Source organism: Convolutriloba macropyga, chromosome 12, assembly GCF_964194025.1.
Source record: "Convolutriloba macropyga chromosome 12, txConMacr16.3, whole genome shotgun sequence".
NCBI lineage: Eukaryota > Metazoa > Xenacoelomorpha > Acoela > Convolutidae > Convolutriloba > Convolutriloba macropyga.
Window position 1 is genome coordinate 30,521,367 of NC_134479.1, and position 26,980 is coordinate 30,548,346.

Here is a 26,980-nt window from a genome sequence, read left to right on the forward strand (position 1 = left end):
TGTGAAATTACGCGAGCTACGAGATTTGAATTGTTCTTTTGATTGCTTACTATTTGTTATCTGAAAGCAATTTAGAAGTATGTCGTACTGTACCACTTAAAAAATTGAGTCGAGAAAATTTTAAAAAGATGCAGCAATAATTGCATCAAACTCTCGCCCCTTTGATTTTTTTGACGGCTGGAGCCAGGTGCAGGAGCCGCATCTTGTAGAACCGATGAGCATGGCCATGTCAATGCTTCATTTTCTTGCGCTAAAATGAATACTTCTACTTGTTTGAAAATGTGTTTTCATATGGGTTTCCACTTTCCTTCAGTGTTGTTACCTTTAAATTAAAATGCGTCAAACAGAGTTCTCGACAATTATCTTCTCTTGTTGGCAAAGCATAACATGACTGAACGGAAGTTACAAAAAAGAGGCTTTTCAAAACTAGATAATAGCAAAAGGCTTCAATTTTTTTTCATAACAGCCTGATACATATGAGTCAACATTTAATTTTTAATACCTAGAGCAAAACATCAACGCTAAAAATTAGCAGTGATAAGCATTTTTATCTGTGATAGGCTTTTTTCCAGATCAACAATAGTATTAAGCTCGTACGGTTGATGGAACCCAATGAATCGAAGCGTACTTCATTTTTTTTTATTTTTTCCAATTACAGAATTTGGTTGTCAAAATGATTCACGGAGAGTGGCTCAAAATTTGGAAGGATAAATCAGATTGCCTATATTTGAGTTTGCCTTCATTGAAAGTTAAAATTTAAGTTAAAGGAATTCCGATTTCCTCGGATTTGATTTTGAAGTGATTCTAATGTAACTAAATGGGTAACAATTTGTTCAACAGTTAAAAAAATATCGATTGTTCTTTTCTCGCTGCTTCATTTACACCGGACCAAGGAGGGCAAATGATTTGATTCGCTTTTGAATGAAAAAATCAATGAAAATAATGGCTAAATTTGTTGGGCTTGTTTTTTATCTTTTCATAATAGAGTACCTCGCATTGTGATCGTTGGGTTATTTTCGAATATGGAAGTGCCTAATCTATCTCAACTTTTTTCGCATCTTATTATATATTTCTATTTTTGCTGAAAGCGAGAGCAAATGACTCTCTAAAAAACTTTGAACATCCTTAATTCGAACAAAAACACATCGACTCAGATTTCAAACATTTTTTGAAATGCGAGTTGTGCTTTGATGCCGCACAGCAATGTTATCAAATACAAATTCTGAACAAGTCGAAGCAACTTTTCAGAACCTGTTGATAGAACTGTTGGCTCAAAAATAATTTGTTATTAAAAACTTAAAAAAAAACAGATATAATTTTGCAACAAGCATTTTCTGACCTATAAAGTAGGAATAGTAATATGGGTAATTATTTGCTGAAAATTGCAGACGCAAGCAAGAAAACACAAAAATGATTGAAAAGAGAAACTTTTTGATCTCTTCATTAATTTTTGTGTTTTTTGCTTGTCTGCCTTTTTCATTTCAAAAATGAAATTAGTGTCAGCGGCTCTCTACATCATGACGCGTCACCTTGTTCACTCACTCATTAACAAGTTCGGTTTATCTGGTTATTCTGTAGCTGAGAATTCTTAATTCAATTTTTTTATGAAAATTAAAGTGCATTTTTAGTGCATTGAAAGAACCATAAAAGTTACTCTTCGTAAATTGATAATGGTTCCAATGGTTGTATTGGGAAATTTTAAGTTCATTTTTTTACTTCAACCATTTAAAAACCGAGAGATTTATATCGTCAAAAAGGTTATCAAAAAAGCAACGTAAATAATAAAACGATGTCCAGCTTAGCTAAATAAGAATTATTCTCTAAGAGAACGAAATACGCACAACAAAAGATATCAATAAAAATTATTTTATATATTCAAATAACCGTGATCGGCAACTAAATTGGGTAGTTGACCCATAATCACTTGTAAAAAAAATCATTTCAACCTTTTCCTCCCCCAATCCATTACTTTGCTCCAAATAAATCAACATGTTTGTAGTGTCTGTGAATCAATAAATATAGTTGCTAATTTTTTTGGCTCTGCTTTTTGGTAATAGAATTCCTTGCACGTTGATTACTTGCGTGGTTTACTTTACGATGGTTTACTTGCGAATATTAAAGCGGCCTAGTCTAACTTACCTTATAATCATTCCCACAATCTTCTCCTGTCTTTTGACTTTTTGTTTAGTACTACACTATGTGCCTCCAGAATTTTTTGGAGGAAAAAACTGCCAACTGAACATAAGTTTTTTCAATTGAGCTGATTTTCCCATTGAAGTAATTGCCTGTTCAATAACTGAGAAAAGTGAACATTATTTGATACATTGTTTCGACAAGCTTTGAGAGCGTAAACCATACAGTACTTTTTACAAATTATGTGCAGCCTAGCAAACTAAACTTAGTCTACTTTTGGCTGATTAATACTTAATTCACATGTTCCTTTTGGTACCCCCATAAAATAAAATATACTTAAGACTAGTTATGACAAGATAGTGCATGCAAAAATAATGAAATTTTCTGGATTTGGAATACATTTGCACAAAATTGTTTCGTAGTAGTTTTTGGAGAAATAGGGATAAAATACGAGACATTATTTTTTAATAAAATGATCAATAAATTTTTGTTTTCTGATGTGAGTTAACTATCTTTTCATTGCTTTTATCGATTCCAGAATGAAAATCTTGTTTTTTGTGCTAATCTTTTTCGCAATCTAACATCAATAAAGTTACAAAAAACACTTATAACTACTGATTCACAAAGTTCTTGAGCGTGATTTATATTTTGAGAGTTTTCAAGCAATTCTATGGTGCCACTAATTGAATAAAATGGTAGAACACAACGCATTTTACTGTGAATTAACAAAAACTTTCGTTCTTTGTCATAAGCTTGTTGCAAAAGTAGGCTGTGCTGTTTTTCTCAGAGTAGAGAGTACTTCAACCGCGCTCTTCTTTAAAACAAAATTTTGTCAAAATATCTAACTTAACAACTTTTCTGTCTGTGTTTTTCTCCACCTGCACTTTTCTTGAAGCTCAATAACGAAAACAGTCAAATTTACAATAAAATAGTTTCAAGTTTATTTTTTTAAAATATTTGCAGTAAAAAAAATTAAGTTATTCAAGCGTTTACTTAGGAGTAGTTGAGTAGTAACACGAAGATTAAATCGCCTGGTTACCTGGCATTGTTTTTTTTTCAGATTAGTCACTCGATTTTTGATATCAGCTTGTTTGAACTTTTTAAAACTCGAAATGTTAGGATATGTACACTGGTTATGAATTGAGATGAAAATAACCTCTGATCCGATCGTCCCGCGCCAAAATGAGCTTTGATCAGATTGTACCAGACTGAAACTCAATTGTGTTCAAAGTTTTTTAGGCTGGAAATGCGTTCAGATGCATCTGTGATCAGACTAAACTGAGGTCACATGAACTGCATGTAAATGTTTGATTTGACAGACCCATTTTTGGCTCAAAAATGCCTATGGTCAGACTCGAGCAATCTCATTCACGGTCTCAGATTCGAACACCCGACGTTTCTTATATCATACAGATCCTGTCATTTTAAGCAGAGGAGTAACAGAAATGATCTTGCTCATAAGTCAGTTTGGTCGGAGGCCTCAGCCTGCGTAGATTAATCAGTCAAGAAAGTAAAAATTTCAATATTTTTTAAAATTGCTGTCATTTTGTTTCGGATATAGAAGTTCTGGCCATTTTTTCAAAGTTTTTCTTAATCAAAGTTATTTGATGCCTATTTGTGCATATTTGTGGGTGCCTCGCACAGAAATTTGGTGCATTTTGTATTTGAGAAAAATGAGTGTGAAGGTTTTCATATTTATTACCTGTCTGCGGATCAAGTTTTTTCAGACAGCTTTCCAGAAAATCCGCAATATCATCGAAACCAGATTGAATATCTTCTTCGAGAATGTCGGGATATCTTGAGAGTAGTTTTAAAGCCAGAACCAAGTTATTCAGCTGGTCTTTTACTAGGTTCGAATTTTCGAAATATTTTGTGCTCCGAAAACGACGCAAAATGCAGCTAATCAGGCTGGTAAAAGATCCTTGTACCAGGTTGGCAAGAAACTGTTTGTACTTTTGTAAGCGCTGAGCGCTAGTATCTTTCGGTTCGAAACGAATGACTTTTTCGAACAGAAGATTGCATATCTCATCTTTTAAAAACATGAAATGAAACAGCTCTCCGTTGAACGAGTTGAAGAGAACATACTCTAAAACGCTTCGCTTTTCAGGCTTTCGTTGCTGGTGTGTGTAATGAAACACCGTTCCCTTCTGTTCCTGGATAAATTCGTTCAGAAAAACTTCTGTGCTGAATTCCGGGCGACCTGACATCATCGAGAGCATTTCCACGGTGTAGTTGTCTTCAAAACTACCTGCCAGGCGAACAGCCACGTCAACGATTGTTGCGTTTGGATAACGTTTCGTCAGCTCTTCTGCCAAAATATTCTTTCGTGAGAGATAATCCAGGTATTTTTGAACATTTTCCGGTTTTTTGGACAGAATGCTCCAGTAGAGTAGATTAAGCCGGCGCAGTTTAGTCGTGCTAATATCTTTTTCTTCGCGTATTCCTAAAAATGAGAAAAATTTCTATTACAGGAAATGGCCATTTTCCTGTAAAAATTCAGTTCTCCGTCTAAATTTTTTAAGTTAACTACCGAAGAAAATTGTAGTGTTGTTCCCAGACAATTAATTGCGGTATTGCTTATCAAACATTAGCATACAGGAACTTTCAAAAATATTCGAACCATTAGAATCAAAATCAAGGCTTACGTTTTCATGCAAACATTGAATAACAAAGCTGGTGTTGCTTATGATAATAACAAGAAGGCTCGGTAATGTGCGGGCGCACGTAACGTTTCGATAGCATCTCCGTCATCACATTTTTCCTTGAGAAATCCAAAGTTGATATTTCTAGGCAAAAATGCTTAGTTCATAGTTTGTAAATTGATCAGCATCTGAGTAGCGAAACTATTTATTTTTTTTAACAACCGCGAAGTGATAGCGACCCTATTCACTAACTGATCTAATTGCGGCTATGTTACAAATCAAAGGATTTGAATTGCATTGGTGCGCTGTACTTATAGAATCTGAATATTTAGGGTGGAGGTTTTACCCTATTCACAATTCCACAATTGTTCCTAGAATCTATCTTTAGAGGAAACTACTGGACTGGATAGTAGCGTCACAAACCTACTACTCTTAACTAGACTAAAGGGATATACCAGGCCCTCCGTTCAAGTCCTAAAGAAAGTATTTTCAGACGCTATAGAACTGTAGTCAATTGCCAATAATAATGGTGATATTAGATTATGTTTGTAATGCCTCTCTATGTTATATGATATTTTAGCTTCTAAGAAGTGTTTTACCAAATGAAATAAATTGGCGACTCTAAGATTGAAAATTATACCAGGTCCTCAATTCACTTTCTAATTAATCGATCAACCAATATACATAAAACAATTAGTAGATGACGTGACGAGCTCGTCGGTGTTCACTCCACAGCCCAACCAGACGAGTGTTAACCAACTTGATAGAACGTTAAGACATTGCCCATCAGGTACTTCAGGTTACAGCAGACCGTTTTAATTTTCTACTTGGTTAACCATTCCATACTACATGGGTTAACTTAACTTGCCAAGTCTTCTACGAGCAGGCAGGCCTACCCTCAGAGTGGCTTCACTATGCGGTCTCCTAGAAGGAGCTTGGCCGATTAATACTCTCAGAATTCAATTGTCTTGATGTTGTCCGGGATTCGATGCTGTCCTCCAGTTCGTTAACCTAACTTAACCTAATTTTTGATTGGTTGATCACTACTTTACTTGTCTTCAAACTAATTTAAATCCAATAAATTGAAGCTAGATTGAGTATGATTTCAGATCCTTAGAGATGTATTGTGAAGTTACTAAAGTTGTAAATTTACACTGTTGATTAACAGAAAACCGAAAGAACCGATTGAGTTTTATCCAATTATTACAAGGCTATAGTTCCTTCAGAACAACTAGCTTTAAATGCCTATGAGTGCCAAGTATCAAAGCGTTTAGCAAATACCTACTAGATATCAGTTTAAGTTCTACCAAGTTATAGGAAAAGGTCTAAAAAGAGAAAATAGTGGAAAATTTGCGAAGTTAATTTAACGAAAAGTATAGTTACCAGAGTATACTAATTCAAACAATTATTACAATTTTCAGTACCACGACAGAGATCTGTTAACTCACTCGTCTAATAAAATTTACTCCTTAATTCGGATTACCACGACAATATAATTATTTTCAGACAGCTTTTGCTTACAAAAATTGGCTAAAATTGAGCCGTATATGTTCTGCTTATCTATGTTTGGTTATGATAGTTTAGTCCTATTTTTACCAAATGTTCCGAATCTTTGTGTGAAAAATACCTTTTTTTGGGAAAATTTTCAGAAGGTCATTAATGATTTTGATAACCTGGGCCCCTATTTTGGGTTTCTAATCCAATATTACGTGGGTGAGAATTTGGTGTTCAATCTACGATATAATCTTTTTCAGAGTCATTATTAACTTATTCAACCGTTCTCATCAGTTTAAATTTCTTCATCATTATTATCTTTGTACAGTTTCAAATTTAGAATTCGCTTTTGTGCTGGAAATAATTCAAGGTCAGTATTAATATGGTTCTTTTCCGAAAAACGCTTAAGTTTAACTTTCCATTCCTACAGTTTTTTCTTCCGGTTTTTTATTATTTTTTCATTTCTTTTTGTCAACGAGAAGATAAACCACAGTAATGGTTTCATTAAACACATCACAAAAATGATTAAATGAGTAAATTAAAAAAAAATCTTGTTGTGAATATTAGCTAAAGGGGAGCAGGAATTTCTTGTTTGAATGATTTTTTTTGAGCGAGCGGTACTTCTTTTTTTTTTACCGAACTTTGGTTTCTGCTGCTTCTACTCATCACTTTTTCATCAAAGCTTCCAAATGTGATACATGAGTTCCAGTAAAGCATAGTTGAAGTTGCGTGAATCTCGTGAATTGAAATTTGCCCCTTTTTGACTTATTTTTTTCTTAACACTTAGTCATAATTATAACGGGTCCCATTAGTTCTCTGATTTTTTCCACTGCTTCCCTTTGCCACCAAAAAATTCTTTTTAGTCTGCATTGAACCATTGACTTTTGTTGTTTTTGGGTTTTGTACATGTATGGTGTCCTAGTTTTTCTCTAGTCACATAGTATTATTGCTCACAAGTGTCAGCGACTATCTGAAAATTAATAAGAAGCGTTTTCGCAGCTATACTTGAAACGTTTTCGGTTTTATAGACTCCAAGAACAATTGTTGTCATAATTTTTTAAAAGAATTTAGCCCGTTTTAGCTATTCGTATTCTTCTGGTTTTACACAGTCTTTGTAATGATTGGACTCATAAGTTTCTAAATAAATTTTTTTTATTGACTTCTCCTAAATTTGACAATTTTGGCTGTAGTGACTTCGATACACTTCGTTTTCACCTGTAGACAAATTTGCGAATTGTTAAACTGTGTTTAAAAGTTGTTGGTTTTTTGCATTGATGTCCATTTCAAAAAGGGTCATTGATTCTTTTAAATTTGAACCATTACTGTTTTTCTTTGTTACTATGTCTTCTAGTTGGTTTAATAGCACGTCACAAAGCATTCATGATGAAATATGGAAGAGTTCGGAATCTTGTTTCAACTTATACTACGAGTGGATAGTTGAGCTTCGCTTGTTCGGTTTTTGTTCTTCTGTCTCTTAATCTCAATAACAATTGAGTAAATATAACTGATTACCTGATTATCTGAAATTAAAGCAAAATTTCACAAAAAAACAAAAAATTGTTGTTTCTTATGGAAACCTGGTAATTTAGGCGTGTTTAAGAGGTTGTTTGAGCTTGCAAAAGGGAGGATTGATTTAAATGAATAGGAATCGCCGTCTGTATGAATTTTTTGTGTTGATTGGGAGAAACGACTTAGATTCGTCACAAATTTGACAGATTTAGCCACAAAGTAAAAGTTTTTTTTACTAATGATCAGATTTTTCTGTTAAATAACTGTCTGGACGAAGCATTTAAAAATAATAAGAAAAAAGGCAGTTGAGAACAGGCCGCAGTAACCTAATGCTGATCCGCTGCGATTATAGGAACCAAAATTATTATTATTATTACTATTATTATTATTATTATTATTATTACTATTATTATTATTATTATTATTATTATCATTATTATTATTATTATTATTATTATTTGTTCCGGATATAAAAGAAAAACAAACTGAACGGAAATGGACGGATTGCAAGTGTTTTTGGTATAGGTTTTTTTAAAAGTTTTTTTTTGATATAAAGATACTGATACGTCCTCAACGGTTAGTGGCGAAACAACAGCTACTGAATAACGGAAAATTTCAGGCAACTTTATTGGAAAATTTTCAATAACGTAAAGTTTTTGACAAATTTGACAGAAAAATTGTAACGTATATAAAAACTGTGAGCAAAGGCAAAAAGTTAAACACGCTAAACGTAAATGAGTTGTTCTGACAATCAACAAACACTGGTTCTGTGCCATCGTAAGATTCATGATGAATTTTTTTGTTTCTCTTGTCTCTTGAAAATAAAATTGGTGACAGCTATCAAATATTTTTTATCGCAAAATGGGATCAAGAAACTAAATTTCTGATTCTGTGCCACATTATCGAACTTTAGGCAAAGTTTCAAGATATTGGCACAAAAAGACAAAACTGGTCCTCGAAAATCAGATATGTTACTATTAAAACAATTTTTTGGTTTCTTATTTCTGTACATTTTTGCAAAAAAAAGACAAATAGAACAAAAACTGTTCTAAATTTTATCATGATAAACGTTAAAGTGTTGTAAAAACTTTCAAACTTCGATTACTCTTTGAAAAAGGCGAAAATCAAAAACCCTTCACCGAAACATTTCTACACGGGACTTGTTTTATAATGATATCACAAACAATTTTCAATGATGAAAGTATCGGTCGCACAAATTAACGGAACTGAAAAGGCGGATGAGCATAAAGTTACCCGGGACGTTTCCCTGGCGTAATAAATTTCATCAATTTCAGTAGTTTTTGAGAGTTTTGCGATTGCTAACGTTCGCCTCAGTTTTTTATGAGTATTGGAGGTTTTTTTAGGAGGTAATCTCATGTCTTCCCCAAAAAACTTTAAACTATAAATCATGAATATTTAAAAATCTTACCAATAAGCATTTGCACAGTTCTCATTTTCACAGTCAGCTCAGCTTTGATTTTAATTATTCTCAGCACCTTCATTGCATTCACCGCAAAATAATTCATGAAAAATACTGAATCGCTAAAAATTCGTCAGCGCTAGTTACAGCTGGTCAGTTTTGTGAGAAAAATTCACTGCCGGGTTTGCTACCTAATTTACTTAAACATGCTTCATAGTAACGGCTGTCGAATTTGAGCCCCCCATACACTAAGAAGCCCACGTTAAGAACAGTTGCTAATCTATATTAACTCTATTATATGGGTTAACAACCCTATCATATTATACATGGGTTAATTTAACTTGCCAAGTCTTCTACGAGCAGGCAGGCCTACCCTCAGAGTGGCTTCACTATGCGGTCTCCTAGAGGGAGCTTGGCCGCTTAATACTCTCAGAAATCAATCGTCTTGATGTTGTCCGGGATTCGATGCTGTCCTCCAGTTCGTTAACCTAACTTAACCTAATTTTTGATTGGTTGATCACTACTTTACTAGTCACCAAACTAATTTAAATCCAATAAATTGAAGCTAGATTGAGTATGATTTCGGATCTTTAGAGATGTATTGTGAAATTACTAAAGTTGTACAATTACACTGTTGATTAACAGAAAAGCGAAAGAAACGATTGAGTTTTACCCAATTATTACAAGGCTATGGTTCCTTCAGAACAAATAGTTTTAAATGCCAATGAGTGCCAAGTATCGAAGCGTTTAGCAAATACCTACTAGATATCAAATTAAGGTCTACCAAGTTCGAAGAAAAGTTCTAAAAAGAGAAAATAGTTGAAAATTCGCTAAGTTAATTTAACGAAAAGTATAGTTACCAGAGTATACTAATTCAAACAATTATTACAATTTTCAGTACCACGACAGAGATCTGTTAACTCACTCGTCTAATAAAATTTACTCCTTAATTCGTATTACCACGACAATATAATTATTTTTAGACAGCTTTTGCTTACAAAAATTGGCTAAAATTGAGCCGTATATGTTCTGCTTATCTATGTTTGGTTATGATAGTTTAGTCCTATTTTTACCAAATGTTCCGAATCTTTGTTTGAAAAAAAACCTTTTTTTGGGAAAGGTTTTCAGAAGGTCATTCATGATTTTGATAACATAGGCCCCTTTTTTGGGTTTCTAATCCAATATTACGTGGGTGAGAATTTGGTGTTCAATCTACGATATAATCTTTTTCAGAGTCATTATTAACTTATTCAACCGTTCTCATCAGTTTAAATTTCTTCATCATTATTATCTTTGTACAGTTTCAAATTTAGAATTCGCTTTTGTGCTGGAAATAATTCAAGGTCAGTATTAATATGGTTCTTTTCCGAAAAACGCTTAAGTTTAACTTTCCATTCCTACAGTTTTTTCTTCCGGTTTTTTATTATTTTTTCATTTCTTTTTGTCAACGAGAAGATAAACCACAGTAATGGTTTCATTAAACACATCACAAAATTGATTAAATGAGTAAATTAAAGATAATCTTGTTGTGAATATTAGCTAAAGGGGAGCAAGAACTCCTTTTTTTAACGGAACTTTGGTTTCTGCTGCTTCTACTCATCAATTTTTCGTCAAAGCTTCCAAATGTGATACATGAGTTCTAGCAAAGCATAGTTGAAGTTGCGTGAATCTCGTGAATTGAATTTTGCCCCTTTTTGACTTATTATTTTCTTAACACTTAGTCATAATTATAACGGGTCCCATTAGTTCTCTGATTCTTTTCCATTACTTCCCTTTGCCACCAAAAAATTCTTTTTAGTCTGCATTGAACCATTGACTCTGGTTGTTTTTGGGTTTTGTACATGTATGTTGTCCTAGTTTTTCTCTAGTCACATAGTATTATTGCTCACAAGTGTCAGCGACTATCTGAAAATAAAAAAGAATCGTTTTCGCAGCTATACTTGAAACGTTTTCGCTTTTATAGACTCCAAGAACAATTGTTGTCATAATTTTTTTAAAGAATTTAGCCCGTTTTAGCTATTCGTATTCTTCTGGTTTTACGCAGTCTTTGTAATGATTGGACTCATAAGTTTCTAAATATTTTTTTTTGATTGACCTCTCCTAAAATTGACAATTTTGGCTGTAGTGACTTCGATAAACTTCGTTTTCACCTGGAGACAAATTTGCGAATTGTTAAACTGTGTTTAAAAGTTGTTGGTTTTTTGCATTGAAGTCCATTTCAAAAAGGGTCATTGATTTTTTTAAATTTGAACCATTACTGTTTTTCTTTGTTACTACCCAGGTTGAGGTCCAGACCCAAATTTGCTTCTGATCAGACTTTCCAGACCGAAATTATCTCTGATCAGAATTTCCAGACGGAAATTCACCCTGATCAGACTTTCCAGACCTAAGTGACCTCTGATCAGACTTTCCAGACACAGAAGGTCTCTGACCAGACTTTTCAGACCGAAGGTGTTCTGATCAGACCATCTTCATCTATGATCAGACTGAAGTGCGCTCCAAACCGGTTCTGATCAGACTCAAGCGCGCTCGAAATAGTCTGATCAGAGACAGATTTTACTTATGAAAAAATCTTCTAATTTTGCCATAATATATTCATTTCATAAAAACTGATGTTTGCAGTAGTTAATTCATCTAAGGAAAAATCAATTTTAAAAGTATTGCTAAAGAAAACAAAACCCAACTGTTGAGAACAAATTTTATTAGTGTACCGATTAGTTTATAATTCTGAATCAATGGATGAGTTAAGACAGCTTTCCATAAGAAACGTCGTGGTCTCCAGTTGATCAAAATTTCTTCTAAAGGGGACCGGCCTCAGCTATCTGCTGGAATCTTTTTTCTGATCAGAGCTATCGGACTTTAGATGAGTCTCTGATCAGAAAGCTGCTTTTTGGCTGCCTCTTGGCAGAGCCAACATCTTTCAGAAAAAAAAACAAAAAAAAGAAAAAAATAATGCGCTCGAAATGGTCCCTGATCAGACCCAATTGCGTTTGAAGACATTTATGATCAGATCCAATTGCGCTCAAAGTCGCCTCTGATCAGACAAAAGTGCGCTCGAATCCGCCTATGATCAGACCCAATTGCGCTCGAAACTGCCTCTGATCAGACCCAAGTGCGCTCGAATCCGCCTATGATCAGACTTTTCAGACCAAAATGACCTCTGATCAGACCATCTCCAGACCATGATCAGACCGTAGTGCGCTCGAACTTCCGAAAAGACCCTGTAATTTCGGTCTGGGAACACACGGGTGTGCGCTCGACTGGGTCTGATCAGAAGTCCATTTGGGTCTGGACCTCAACCTGGGTATGTCTTCTAATTGGTTTAATGGCACGTCACAAAGCAATCATGATGAAATATGGAAGAGTTCGGAATCTTGTTTCAACTTATACTACGAGTGGATAGTTGAGCTTCGCTCGTTCGGTTTTTGTTCTTCTGTCTCTTAGTCTCAATAACAATTGAGTAAATATAACTGATTACCTGATTATCTAAAATTAAAGCAAAAGTTCACAAAAAAAAACAAAAAATTGTTGTTTCTCATGCAAACCTGGTAATTTAGGCGTGTTTAAGAGGTTGTTTGAGCTTGCAAAAGGGAGGATTGATTTAAATGAATATAAATCGCCGTCTGTATTAAATTGTTGTGTTGATTGGGAGAAACGACTTAGATTCGTCACAAATTTGACAGATTTAGCCACAAAAAATAAGTTTTTTTTTTTACTAATGATCAGATTTTTCTGTTGAATAACTGTCTGGACGAAGCATTTAAAAATATTAAGAAAAAAGGCAGCTGAGAACAGGCCGCAGTAACCTAATGCTGATCCGCTGCGATTATGCAGGAACCAAAATTTTTATTATTATTATTATTATTATTATTATTATTATTATTATTATTATTATTATTATTATTATTATTATTATTATTATTATTATTATTAATATTATTATTATTATTATTATTATTATTATTATTACTATTATTATTATTATTATTATTATTATTATTATTATTATTATTATTATTATTATTGTTATTATTATTATTTTTATTATTGTTCCTGATATGACAGAAAAAGAAACTGGACGGAAATGGACGGATTGCAACTGTTTTTGTATAGGTTTTTTTAAAATTTTTTTTTGATATAAAACTGCTGATACGTCCTCAACTGTTAGTGGAATAACGGAAAATTTCAGGCAACTTTAACGGAAAATTTTCAATAACGTAAAGTTTTTGACAAATTTGACAGAAAAATTGTAGCGTATATAAAAACTGTGAGCAAAGGCAAAAAGTTAAACACGCTAAACGTAAATGTGTTGTTCTGACAATCAACAAACACTGATTCTGTGCCATCGTAAGATTAATTATGAATTTTTTGTTTCTCTTGTCTCTTGAAAATAAAATTGGTGAAAGCTATCCAATATTTTGTATCGCAAAATGGGATTAAGAAACTAAAATTCTGATTCTGTGCCACATTATCCAACTTTAGGCAAAGTTGCAAGATATTGGCACAAAAGGACAAAACTGGTCCTCAGAAATCAGATATGTTACTATTAAAACAATTTATTGGTTCCTTACTTCTGTACAATTTTGCATAAAAAGACAATTAGAACAAAAACTGTTCTAAATTTTATCATGATAAACGTTAAAGTGTTGACAAAATTTTCAAACTTCGATTACTCTTTGAAAAAGGCGAAAACCAAAAACCCTTCACCGAAACATTTCTACACGGGACTTATTTTCTAATGATATCACAAACAATTTTCATTGATGAAAGCATCGGTCGCACAAATTAACGGAATTGAAAAGGCGGATGAGCATAAAGTTACCCGGGACGTTTCCCTGGCGTAATCAATTTAATCAATGTCAGTAGTTTTTTTGAGTTTCGTGATTGCTAACGTTCGCCTCAATTTTTTATAAGTATTGGAGGGTTTTGTAGGAGGTCATCTGATGTGTTCCCCACAAAACTTTAAACTATAAATCATGAACATTTAAAAATCTTACCAATAAGCATTTGCACAGTTCTCATTTTTACAGTCAGCTCAGCTTTGATTTTAATTATTCTCAACACCTTCATTGCGTTCACCGCAAAATAATTCATGAAAAATACTGAATCGCTAAAAATTCGTCAGCGCTAGTTACAGTGGTCAGTTTTGTGAGAAAAATCCACTGCCGGGTTTGCTACCTAATTTACTTAAACATGCTTCATAGTAACGGCTGTCGAATTTGAGCCCCCCCCCCCCCCATACACTATGAAGCCCACGTTAAGAACAGTTGCTAATCTATATTAACTCAAAAATATCAAAAATATTGCACGTGCGTCTAGCAAGAGCCGAAAACATGCACCCATTAAGCCGAGGGGATTAAACGGAAAGATCGTGGTTATTTTTTTCCAAGTCTTTTCCGTGCTCTTTTCAAGTCCAAGTTTACTTGTTTACGATCTTTTTGAAATTGAGTTCTCAAATAAGACCGGTAAGAACTTACCTTGGATGGATGTGAATATAGTAGTACCTGCACAATTTAATTCAAACTTGATTTCCTCAGGTCATTCACACCTTTGTTGAACACAATTTTATCCTTCACTTCCAGAAAGGGTAAAAAAATAGGTCCGAATTTTCACAGGTGTTAAATACAAAAATTTGCGCTAAAACTATTCCTCAAAAGACTGGCAATTAGGCCTCAAATAAAATGTGGGATCTTTTCCTGGTGTGCCCCCCATTATAACACTCCCCCAATTACAAAGCACTTGACATTAAATGGTGAATCCTTACGCATAATTATTGCATGTGCTTCTGGGGATGCCAAAATATGCACCCACTTGGCTGGGGTGGCACAAACGGAAAAAATCTAAAATGCGCTGACAAGGGTGAGAAGAAAAATAGAGCAAAATGCCAAAAAATACCACAGTTGTTGTTTGCAAGACAAACTGACACCTGGTAAGAGGCACTCGGAGAATTGGCGCAAATAAGGCCCAAGGTAAACAAGACGTAAACGATCTAAACGATTGGGACCGAAAGTTTGCGATCTTCAATGAAAACAACGGACAACTTTCATTACTAAAAGTTTCACAATTGTTTCCCCCTTTTCCCTTCCGAAGTTAAACTCAAACTCTGACCAAATTAATCGCTATTATAAACCTCATTGATGACTTTTACCTCGCCTTATTCCTCCTTTGCCTTGCCTCTGATTTCTCGCTTTATTTTCTATTTGTTTCAAATTGAACTACGTTGTATTATTGTAACATGGACCCAGCCCGGATGACAATCAAGAAACAGTCTGGGAGAGCCCCAATGAAACTTCCCCTGTTCGCCCTAAAAACGTCACGGGCCGAATGTCTCAAGTAAACAAAATGAAATAACCGAGGCAAAACAAAATGAAACGAACCACAGGCAGGAAGTCCTTCGCATCACATTAATTACGGCAAAAATTGATACAGAAACTTGATAGCAAGATTTTGGAGGACAATAAGGCAGAAACCGAGGCACGGATTATGATTAGAAAAGGGAAAATCTAACGCGCCAAAACTAAATGTTATTTTATACAAAAACTATCTAAATTAGCGACTTCTGTGTGCTAATTCTTTATCTTTAATTAAATTTTAACAACAAACTACTCATGTTTAATTTTCTTATTTAAAGTGGATAAAGATGAAGCAGTTCAATCTTCCACCACTCATGCCGACTTTTAAGTGGGTTCCACCACTGTTAGCACCTTTTTTTCCTGTGTAAAAATCCTATAATGCCGGATCTAGTTTTTTGGTATCGCAGAAAACATGTGTTGATAGGTATTGCACGGGATAACGTTCTTAAATCTGTGTTAGTGACAAATGTGAGAACTTGCATGCCATTAATAACACGGGCAGTGTCCTTCGTTTCCCTCACATAAAAAACTGAAAACTTCTGTTTTTCCGCCTCGATTAGAGTCGCCTGTGAAAATGGTACTCAAGACAGCGCATAAACAATTATATTCGGGAGCATTTATGTCCAGAGTTTCGGGAACAAATAAAGCTGGGTCCAAAGAAGAGCGTTTTTGAATCAACTATTATCAACTAAGAATCTCTCCCCAATACCAAGACATAACTCCTGCCAAATTTTATCGTGGGTTTTAATGAAAACATGAAGTAAAGATCGATTATACCGTCGGTGTACAACTTGCTCATTGCGATTGTCTTAACCTCGTAGAAATTCTAAAACGACGGGGCGTACTCCAACAACCTCGAAGGAATTTCTTAAGAGCCCCACTTTATGAAGGTGATTGTGCCTTTAAGAAAGTTTCTGTATAATTAGTTTTGCATTTTGCAATGAAAGGCTCTAAGTCCAGTTTTCCTGTTGAAGTAGACGAAATTCCATTTAGTAAAAATGATGCAACAACGCTTACAATCATAACGAGTTTCTTGCTTTAAATTGTACTCGTCAAACATTTACTATTGTTGACGGTATTGACTAATTTCTGTCAAAGTTTGTAGTTTAAAGTTTGAACTGATTGTAATCAGATATTGATTTCCAATTGGGATAGGTAAAAATCTCTCGAGTTCATTCAATTTTGTTTACAAACAAAAGTGATTACACATTCTTGGTGAAACTGATAACCTTTACGACTACTGCAAGAATCATGTCTCTGTCAGCCGAAGTAGCAATGAAATAGTGCTAATTTTGAGTCGTGTTCAGATTCGCCGCCCCACGGCAACCCTCTTAGATGTTAATTTGCCAAAGTCTTATTTCACGTCAAATTTGACCTGATGGTACTTGGAATGATTGTTTACTCAATCAACGGTATTTTCCGGCATCGCGAACTTGTTAATTTTCCTTCTTAAAGCAAAAGAAAGAAGCAATAATCATTTTTCGTACTTTAATGAAAGAAACAAAACTTTTACTAGGGTCAAAATACCCATCAGAAACCTGAATCAAAAGTGAAGATTTTTTTCTTCTATCATGGTTATCATAAGAAAAATTGTAATAAACATTGTTAGCTCCTTAGGGGAAGCAAAGGTACCCATGAAATGAATCAGATAGATATTCATAACTAGTAGAAAAAAGCATGATTTTACTTGAATAGGGATCGTTGAGCATAAAACAAGAGTTTTGCCGAAACCGGAAACTATCAAAACCATTTGATCACGGAGCTGGGGTGAACTTGTGTTTGAGAAAACATTTACATGAGATAAATCGCCCCTTCTTGTGATTAACCTTACACGCCTTTTACTCCACATGTACGTTGTGATGAATTGTTCGAAAAGAAACGACACTTTACTGAATACAGATTAAAAAACTGATTAGGTTGAGTTCCCATAAGCACAAGAAAAGGCCTCAGAGAGAACTGCAATTTGGGAGAACAGCGGTTCATCAAATAACTTTTTGATAGTTTGAAAGAGGAAGCTGACAGGTGAATTAAGTTTTCTAGATAAAAGAGTGTATTATAAGAAAATTGTTCACTTTTTAGACTATGTGTTTAAACAAAAATTTGTCGAATTTTTAGTCACGGGATTTTTCCAACTGTTGTAAGCATTATTGATTTTTAGTATCGAAAAAGAGATTAATATTTGAAAGCTTTGTCTTTTTCTCCGCTTCGTAATCTGATGTTTAATGATAATCTTTAATTTCAATTCTCTGATTTAAAATACCTATACATATTTGTTTGTTTAGATAGTTATACATCCTTGATTAGTTGCTTTCAATTCTTGAATAGGTATTGATGAGCATGAAGCATGAGTTTTGTCGAAACCGAAACTATTGAAACAAACTGACCTCGGAGCTCCGGTCAGCTTGTGTTTCGAGATTATCTTCAAATTCAATTCTTTGGTTTAGAGTACCCTATATACACTTGTTTGTTAAAATATTTATACTTCGGTGAACACTTACTTTCAAATCTTCAGAACAGAAATTAATTATTACCTGCATGATATATCTTTCGTGTACAGCTTGGTGAGAGCATCGGGGACAACAGTCAATTCCTAATTGTTAGGCGAACTCCATTTTCTTTTTTCGAACGCTTCATTTTATATAGAGTTATAGGCACTAGCCAGTCCCCAGCTAGAAGCGTTCTAACGGCAAAATTACAAAACTCAACGGCAGCTTATCAACGTGTTGCACTTAGGAACGTATGCCTTGGTCATTTGTCTCGTCTACGAAACCCTTATTTACCATGGCAAGGGGCTTAAAGACATGCTTTTCTTTCACTTAGTTGACCTTATCGAAAGACAGGAGCCCTTAATGAACCAAAACATGAAATTTCTGAACAGATTTTGGTGCGACTCTTTGAAAAAAAAAGCGTCAGATATGTACCAACTTGCAAAATTATCTTGACAAGAATTTTATACGGCATCCGAATTTGTAAGAAAAATTATGCTGGCATCAAAACATGCTAATGACAACATACCAGCGTCTGGAAGAATGGCTGCAATCTGAAGCCGAACTTTTGCTGGCTGAGAATTGAACAAGTTGTCCTTTTCCGTCTTTGCGATCGTTTCAAGTTTGGAAAATTGATCCAGCCACCACTTATATTCACGCAAGTCCAAATCTGCTGGTTGCAACCAATCAGATTTCATCTTTTGTTTTGACAAGAATAGTTTAAGTTGTTTAACGTAGTCAGCTTCCGCGCCTTTTAGATAATCTTCTAAATAACCTGATCTCCGTGCTGCTTTTTTAGCTAGGATTCCAACCTCGTATTGGGCTCTGGATACAGCTTCATTGACCGCAAAATTGTGCTTCTCCAAATAATTGTCAACATCAATGACAATGAGAACAGATTGAAATTCACAGCCCGAAAGTTGAATCAGCAGATAAACATTTGAGGTGTAAAATTCGACATCAATATCATCGATTTTCAGACATCCCCAAGTTTTCTTCATTTTGTCCACGTCGACTTTCATTGCATCGTCAACTTCGTCCGAAATGATAACAATTAATCGGTCACTTATTTTTTTGTCAAGAAAATCATTTTTTGACGCAAGATTTTCGTAATCAATGGATTCCTCGAATTTGACTTCAATTGCTTGTTGATGAGCTACGAAAGAAGAGGGCGTTCTAATTGCCCCAGAATAAGGGTTTGAAACGTAATGGCGATCTATGAAGCTGTTGGATACCTGGCTTATGTGTTTTGCGTTTCGAAAATTGATGTCCAAGTTTTCTTTTTCGAACTTATTTTCGATTTCACCTCTAACGACGTCTACCATCATTGGTTTGTATTGCCCACATTCAACAAGGGTAATCCAGCAGACTTTGAACTTGAAGAAGAAGTCAATGTCATGCATGGAAACATAGGTCATTTCATCGATCAAAACTACCGCTTCCTCTCGTTTCACTCCATATTTGGACTGATTATAGCAATTTATCAATAAAGTTAATATTTCTCACAACTCTAATTTGAAAAGTATCGCGTTATTAATGCGACTTTTGTAAACTGATCTTTGAAAGCTTGTCGCACATCAATTAGTATTGTCTTTTAACAGCCTAATTCGAAAATTGAATAATTTTTGGCGAGAGCTTTGGTAGGCGAGATCATAGCCAAAGACCATAAAATTCCAGCCAAAAACATCTGTGAAAAATTATCACAAATTCCACTCTATGTGGGTTTGAGAGTTTTTATCTCTTGCAATGGTTGTTCTTGAGTCTTTATCACAATCGTCAATCGTCGCTTGTAACTAATTTAGAAGAAAAACGATAGCCTCTGAAGTTAGTAATTTCACAATAATCACTATAAAAACAATTGTTTCCAAAAAATAATTGGTTTTTAGTATTAAGTTGAAGTCAACCAAGATAAGATTAGATTAGATTAGATTTGAATTTCCAAACGCTGTATAAAAAGTACAATGTATTAGTACAATCGGCGTTTGAGAGACATTCAAATAGGCTGGAACCTGTCGACTAATGTCTCTTTTCACGAACTTACCCTTACCTGAATTGTTTTTAAAAGGAATCGGTTTCCTTGTGTGTAAATATCCCTAAGTTTATGTAAAAACAGTTGGAGGTTCTGTTTCGGATAGCGTTAATAAGTTTCTGATTATATTGATGTTCAGTTTTGCGAAAACTTTGACTATTTTACGCATGAGACAAGAATTCATTTGTCAAGTAATCTTGCGTGAGATGTTTGTCAATAAAGAAGGGCTACAAGTTATCATGGGTTTTTAGAAAAGGACTCCAAATCAATGATTTCAAAAGATGAGTTCACTGAAGGTCAATAGACTCAACTAAATAGGCTCAATTTCATTGCAACATAATCAACTTTGGAAATCATACAGGGCCGAGTTCAACATTTGTGGAGGTCGTCATTGTATCCTATCTGGATCTAATGGTGTTAATTTTTTTGATACTGTTCAATGTTTTCGTTATATTTGATCACATTTTTCCGAACTTTTTTTATAGAAAAACACTCTATTTTCATTGTCGATAGTTTTTAAATTTTGAGTCGATAACTTGAAAAGTTCATTTTAACTTTTATGCTATACAATAAAAAATTTTGTTGATATGAAGCGTGAGATATTGCGAGCATGTTTTGTTACCATTGTTTTCGATTTTTACGTTTTAAAACCTTACAATTGGAAAAAAAGTCTTCTGACTCACAAAATTAGTTCAATAAAAATTTTTAAAGAGAGTTCCGTATTGGCGTAGAGCTTTGAAAAGATTTCAGAATTTATATTGAAATGTTTATTTGCACTTCCTTTTGGTTTTGCCTTGCTTTATGCTGGTCTTTTTATCATGTTTTTGCTTCATATCCGAGCAAAAGATGAATCTCCTAACTACCATTGTTACAATTTTACTGCTACAGAACTGAAAAAAAGGATTCAACGAAAACCCCATTCCATGCAATCCAAACCAGAAGTTACTGAATTGCGACAGTAGAGGTGTAAACATTTGAGGTGTAAAATTCGACATCAATATCATCAATTTTCAGACCTCCCCAAGTTTTCTTCTTTTGTCCACGTCGACATTCATTGCATCGTCAACTTCGTCCGAAATGATAACAATTAATCGGTCACTTATTTTTTTGTCAAGAAAATCATTTTTTGACGCAAGATTTTCGTAATCAATGGATTCCTCGAATTTGACTTCAATTGCTTGTTGATGAGCTACGAAAGAAGAGGGCGTTCTAATTGCCCCAGAATAAGGGTTTGAAACGTAGTGTCGATCTATGAAGCTGTTAGATACCTGGCCTATGTGTTTTGCGTTTCGAAAATTGATGTCCAAGTTTTCTTTTTCGAACTTATTTTCCAGTTCACCTCTAACAACGTCTACCATCATTGGTTTGTATTGTCCACATTCAACAAGGGTAATCCAGCAGACTTTGAACTCGAAGAAGAAGTCAATGTCATGCATGGAAACATAGGTCATTTCATCGATCAAAACTACCGCTTCCTCTCGTTTCACTCCATATTTGGACTGATTATAGCAATTTATCAATAAAGTTAATATTTCTCACAACTCTAATTTAAAAAGTAACGCGTTATTAATGCGACTTTTGTAAACTGATCTTTGAAAGCTTGTCGCACATCAATTAGTATTGTCTTTTAACAGCCTAATTCGAAAATTGAATAATTTTTGGCGAAAGTTTTGGTAGACGAGATCATAGCCAAAGACCATAAAATTCCAGACAAAAACATCTGTGAAAAATTATCACAAATTCCACTCTATGTGGGTTTGAGAGTTTTTATCTCTTGCAATGGTTGTTCTTGAGTCTTTATCACAATCGTCAATCGTCGCTTGTAACTAATTTAGAAGAAAAACGATAGCCTCTGAAGTTAGTAATTTCACAATAATCACTATAAAAACAATTGTTCCTAAAAAATAATTGGTTTTTTAGTATTAAGTTAAAGTCAACCAAGATAAGATTAGATTAGATTAGATTTGAATTTCCAAACGCTGTATAAAAAGTACAATGTATTAGTACAATCGACGTTTGAGAGACATTCAAATAGGCTGGAACCTGTCGACTAATGTCTCTTTTCACGAACTTTGAGCAAAATTAAGTATAAACTGAAGAGCTAATTCACTGACCCTTACCTGAATTGTTTTTAAAAGGAATCGATTTCCTTGTGTGTAAATATCCCTAAGTTTATGTAAAAACAGTTGGAGGTTCTGTTTCGGATAGCGTTAATAAGTTTCTGATTATATTGATGTTCAGTTTTGCGAAAACTTTGACTATTTTACGCATGAGACAAGAATTCATTTGTCAAGTAATCTTGCGTGAGATGTTTGTCAATAAAGAAGGGCTACAAGTTATCATGGGTTTTTAGAAAAGGACACCAAATCAATGATTTCAAAAGATGAGTTCACTGAAGGTCAATAGACTCAACTAAATAGGCTCAATTTCGTTGCAGCATAATCAACTTTGGAAATCATACTGGGCCGAGTTCAACATTTGTGGAGGTCGTCATTGTATCCTATCTGGATCTAATGGTGTTAATTTTTTTGATACTGTTCAATGTTTTCGTTATATTTGATCACATTTTTCCGAACTTTTTTTTTATAGAAAAACACTCTATTTTCATTGTCGATAGTTTTTAGATTTTGAGTCGATAACTTGAAAAATTCATTTTAACTTTTATGCTATACAATAAAAAATTTTGTTGATATGAAGCGTGAGATATTGCGAGCATGTTTTGTTACCATTGTTTTCGATTTTTACGTTTTAAAACCTTACAATTGGAAATGTCTTCTGACTCACAAAATTAGTTCAATAAAAATTTTTAAAGAGAGTTCCGTATTGGCGTAGAGCTTTGAAAAGATTTCAGAATTTATATTGAAATGTTTATTTGCACTTCCTTTTGGTTTTGCCTTGCTTTAGGCTGGTCTTTTTATCATGTTTTTGCTTCATATCCGAGCAAAAGATGAATCTCCTAACTACCAATGTTACAATTTGACTTCTACAGAACTGAAAAAAAGGATTCAACGAAAACCCCATTCCATGCAATCCAAACCAGAAGTTACTGAATTGCGACTTTTTTCTGTCCAATGACACTTTTGCAAAAAATTCTTTCACTTTCCCTCACATAGCAACTCTCCATATAGTCGATGAAGTGGACAAAAAGCGTCGATGAAGTGGACAAAAAGCTGAGAAAAAGAAAAAGTGACACTGACTTTGATGTGGACACCTTCGACACTGACTTTGATGTGGACACTTGCGTATCATGTTATTCTATCATGTTTTTGACACCACTAGTTTGAGAAATATTTGTTTTCAAAGATTTTTTTTTAAAAATTTTTATTTTAAATGCGATTTTTCATTTTTTCGCTACGTATACAAAATTGTGTACCGCTGACTATCAAAAATTGTTTTCAGTCTAAAGATGGCGATAGTCTTTGATTTGTTATTCAGGACTTGTCCTTCAATATTTTTCCTTACAACTAGGGAGAACTAATGTTAGAACTAAGGAATGCTTAATTTAGGAGACTTGATAAATAGATTAATACCGTGAACTCATCAACAACGTCCGTATGGAATGGCAAAGACAGGTCTGCGATTTTATCATGTTTTTTATCATGTTTTTGCTTCATATCCGAGCAAAAGATGAATCTCCTAACTACCATTGTTACAATTTGACTTCTACAGAACTGAAAAAAAGGATTCAACGAAAACCCCATTCCATGCAATCCAAACCAGAAGTTACTGAATTGCGACTTTTTTCTGTTCAATGACAATTTTGCAAAAAATTCTTTCACTTTCCCTCACATAGCAACTCTCCATATAGTGAAATATAAAGTAATTGGGTGGCATAAAAACACAGGGGGCAGCAGAATAGAACCCGAAAAGTGAAGCAGAATAAACATATAAATTCCTAATAAGAAAGATCCAGCTAAGTCTAATATGGAACTGAAAAATATCACTTGTTAGTACCAAAAACGACAGTATATTTAATCAGCCTCTAAAAACTAAGTGAGGCAAAAAGCACACATAAAATAAAACGCAAACAAATTTTATGCAATCGGGTTAGCTTATTATTAGCCATAAAGAGTAGCACAAAAGCTTCCACCCCCGCTCGAACAGAAATCTTGAAAGAGAGAAAAAGGCGAATCTTTCAGCGTCGATGAAGTGGACAAAAAGCTGAGAAAAAGAAAAAGTGACACTGACTTTGATGTGGACACCTTCGACACTGACTTTGATGTGGACACTTGCGTATCATGTTATTCTATCATGTTTTTGACACCACTAGTTTGAGAAATATTTGTTTTCAAAGATTTTTTTAAAAATTTTTATTTTAAATGCGATTTTTCATTTTTTTCGCTACGTATACAAAATTGTGTACCGCTGACTATCAAAAATTGTTTTGAGTCTAAAGATGGCGATAGTCTCTGATTTGTTATTCAGGACTTGTCCTTCAATATTTTTCCTTACAACTAGGGAGAACTAATGTTAGAACTAAGGAATGCTTAATTTAGGAGATGTGATAAATAGATTGCTACCGTGAACTCATCAACAACGTCCGTATGGAATGGCAAAGACAGGTCTGCGATTTCCAGTTTCGCTTTCAGCTCATTGGAACCGTTTTTATCTATACACTTTTTGATGTACTTTCCGTATAACCTTCTCGAGCGACCATACAAAAAGAAGATCTTTTTCACTGTTTCGTCCAAAGCCATTTGCTCAGACTTGGCAAGAAGAAGTGTGGATTTGCCGGTTCCAGGTTGGCCAGTTATCAGCAGATATTTTTTTTTCTTGTTGCTCAAAATGCCATGTTGCTGTGGACTAAGAATTAAACGATTAGCTGCAGAATCGCATGTATCTTTGTTTTTGTTCGTGTAGTTTTTAGAAGCATTCATATATTTGCGGTCAAGGTCCAAAGGGGTATCGTCTCGCTTAATAGTGTCATCTAGCTTAATGGCACTCAAAGCACTGAACGAAATCAAAGCAGAGGCGTACTTTAGAAACTCGTTTTCCGCTGCCTTTTTGTCAAACTGGAATAGATTTTCAACTGAATAATCAGCGGATTTGATTTCAAAGTTTTCATTTATCCAGACTAAATTTAGCTGAGGGCCAGTTTTGCTAGTTTCCTCGACGAAGAGGAATTTCACAAACCTGCTTAGTTGTTGTTTGTTGTTTGTCAACAATTGAAACAACTCATTTGAACTTTTTTTCATGCGCTTTGTCGGAACTTTTCCTGCTCTTCTTTGCTCCTCTGCAAATTCTGTAAATTCATCAATTCGTAGCTTAAACTTTTCAAAGGGCACGTTAGTTATGTATACAATACACTGAAACAATTCCAAGACTTGCTCAAAATTACTTAACATCGGATCCCCTGGACCGTTTTGACAATACCACTGAAAAATGCTGTACAAAATCAATTGCATATGCGGCACTGTTCTCGTTAGACTCTGCTTTATTTTGTTATCAATAGCTGAAATTGGGTTATCTGGGTTTTCTGACTGACCGATTTCAAATGCAACTAGTTTCTGAGCTCCTAAATAGAGCCAGTCAATTTCAAAGATCTCTGGTTTCAGCTTATTAGTGTCCAATATTGCTTCCAGGTGCTCTTTTGCAAATTCTCGCACAAAAATACCAGTCGAGTGTTTAGCAATTTTGCCGAAAACTTCTGTAAACTTATCAACTTCGCCAGTGTAAACGCGGCTCTCATGATCGTTACCCTCGCTGTACAGTTTACTGTCACCAAACTGGTTTATGTGAGGTATTGTTGCCCATTGCTTGTGACGATCTGGGAAATATTTATCAAATAACCAACCGACCATCTCGATGTTTTGAAATGAACTTGTCTGTCTGCTCTCAAACTTTTGTTCTTCCTTTGTCATTTCATAAACCTCTTCCTGGTCTAAATTTTCTTTGTAGAATGAACACAGCTCCAGAACAAGTTGGTCTGGCTGCTTTTGAGTCGATTCTGCAGAATCAGGTAACTTTCCGTCCAGTTGATTATCATCGAATAAATAACTGTTTATTTGCAGGTTTTGAAACTTATTGTCACGGCGAAAATTATCTTCAATTATCTTTTTATTTTTTTCAAAAAGAGCCGTTCTTTGTTTTTCGGCTTTGGCTTGATTTTTTTCTGCTTCCTTTTGTTTCATGCGCCTTACTGGAACGAGCACTTCAATTTTGAGTTTATTTCGTGGTTCAACCTGTTTTTTGCTTTTTATTGTTGACAAAATTTTTTGAATACATTGTAACTGACAGCTGAGCGGTTCAATTAACTTGTCCAAAAATCCGTCATCGAAAACGTTGAAAGCATTTTTTATGATAATAACTTTGCTCAAGTTTGGAGCTGGAATATAAATACAGCCTTGCGCTGCTCCGTTACAATAAAGATGGCTCAACTCATCTGGTTGTCTGCGAACAATTAGACCATTTTTATTAGAATTCATCAATATTTGAATTGTTCTGCCGTGGCCTAATATCGTCTTTAACATTGCATTTTTTGACAGCAGTTCTTGCGGCGGCGAGGGTAGAAGAAATAAGTCATCGGCTAGTTGTACCCTCAATTCCCTCAATTTATCTGCCATTGTTTAGTGTTCAACAGCAGCTGGAATGCTTTGGCAAAAAAGAAATAATGGGTGTTTCAGTCTTCTGTAAAATGTCACGTGGTATAGAATATAATAATCAATTTGTACAAAAAGTAAGAGCTATCCCCCCACCCCAACCTCCCTCGGCACTGTGGGCATAAAAATGTTTACCCCATCGGACGCATGTGTTTTTTAACAAATAGTAACGTAATATATAGAAACCAATAATTTTAAGTTAATACGCACAACCGACACCAAGGCCGAAACTTGATAGATATAATAAAAATCTCAATAAAAGAAAATATAAGCGTAATAGAAAAAACCGCTAATAACAGCGCTAAACATATAAAA

General features: G+C 34.4%; 2 protein-coding genes across 2 annotated transcripts in view; both read right to left on the bottom strand.

Annotated features, from left to right (window-relative positions):
- The window catches only part of LOC142351129 (uncharacterized), a 30,480-nt gene extending 10,871 nt beyond the window's left edge, over nt 1-19,609 (bottom strand). The window contains exons 1-2 of the mRNA XM_075403224.1: nt 18,567-19,609; nt 3,836-4,576 (exon numbers count right to left, since the gene is read on the bottom strand). Of these exons, the coding sequence (XP_075259339.1) occupies nt 3,836-4,576; nt 18,567-19,455 (1,630 nt within the window). The 5' untranslated portion in view covers nt 19,456-19,609. The remainder of the gene's footprint in view (nt 1-3,835; nt 4,577-18,566) is intronic.
- Nucleotides 19,610-21,076: 1,467 nt separating this feature from the next.
- LOC142350458 (uncharacterized) lies at nt 21,077-26,953 on the bottom strand. Its single transcript, XM_075402306.1, has 2 exons — nt 24,587-26,953; nt 21,077-21,565 (listed from the first exon to the last, which is right to left on the bottom strand). The coding sequence occupies exons 1-2, from the start codon at nt 26,627-26,629 to the stop codon at nt 21,077-21,079; spliced, it is 2,532 nt and encodes an 843-aa protein (XP_075258421.1). The 5' UTR covers nt 26,630-26,953.
- Between the last annotated feature and the right edge of the window lie 27 nt (nt 26,954-26,980).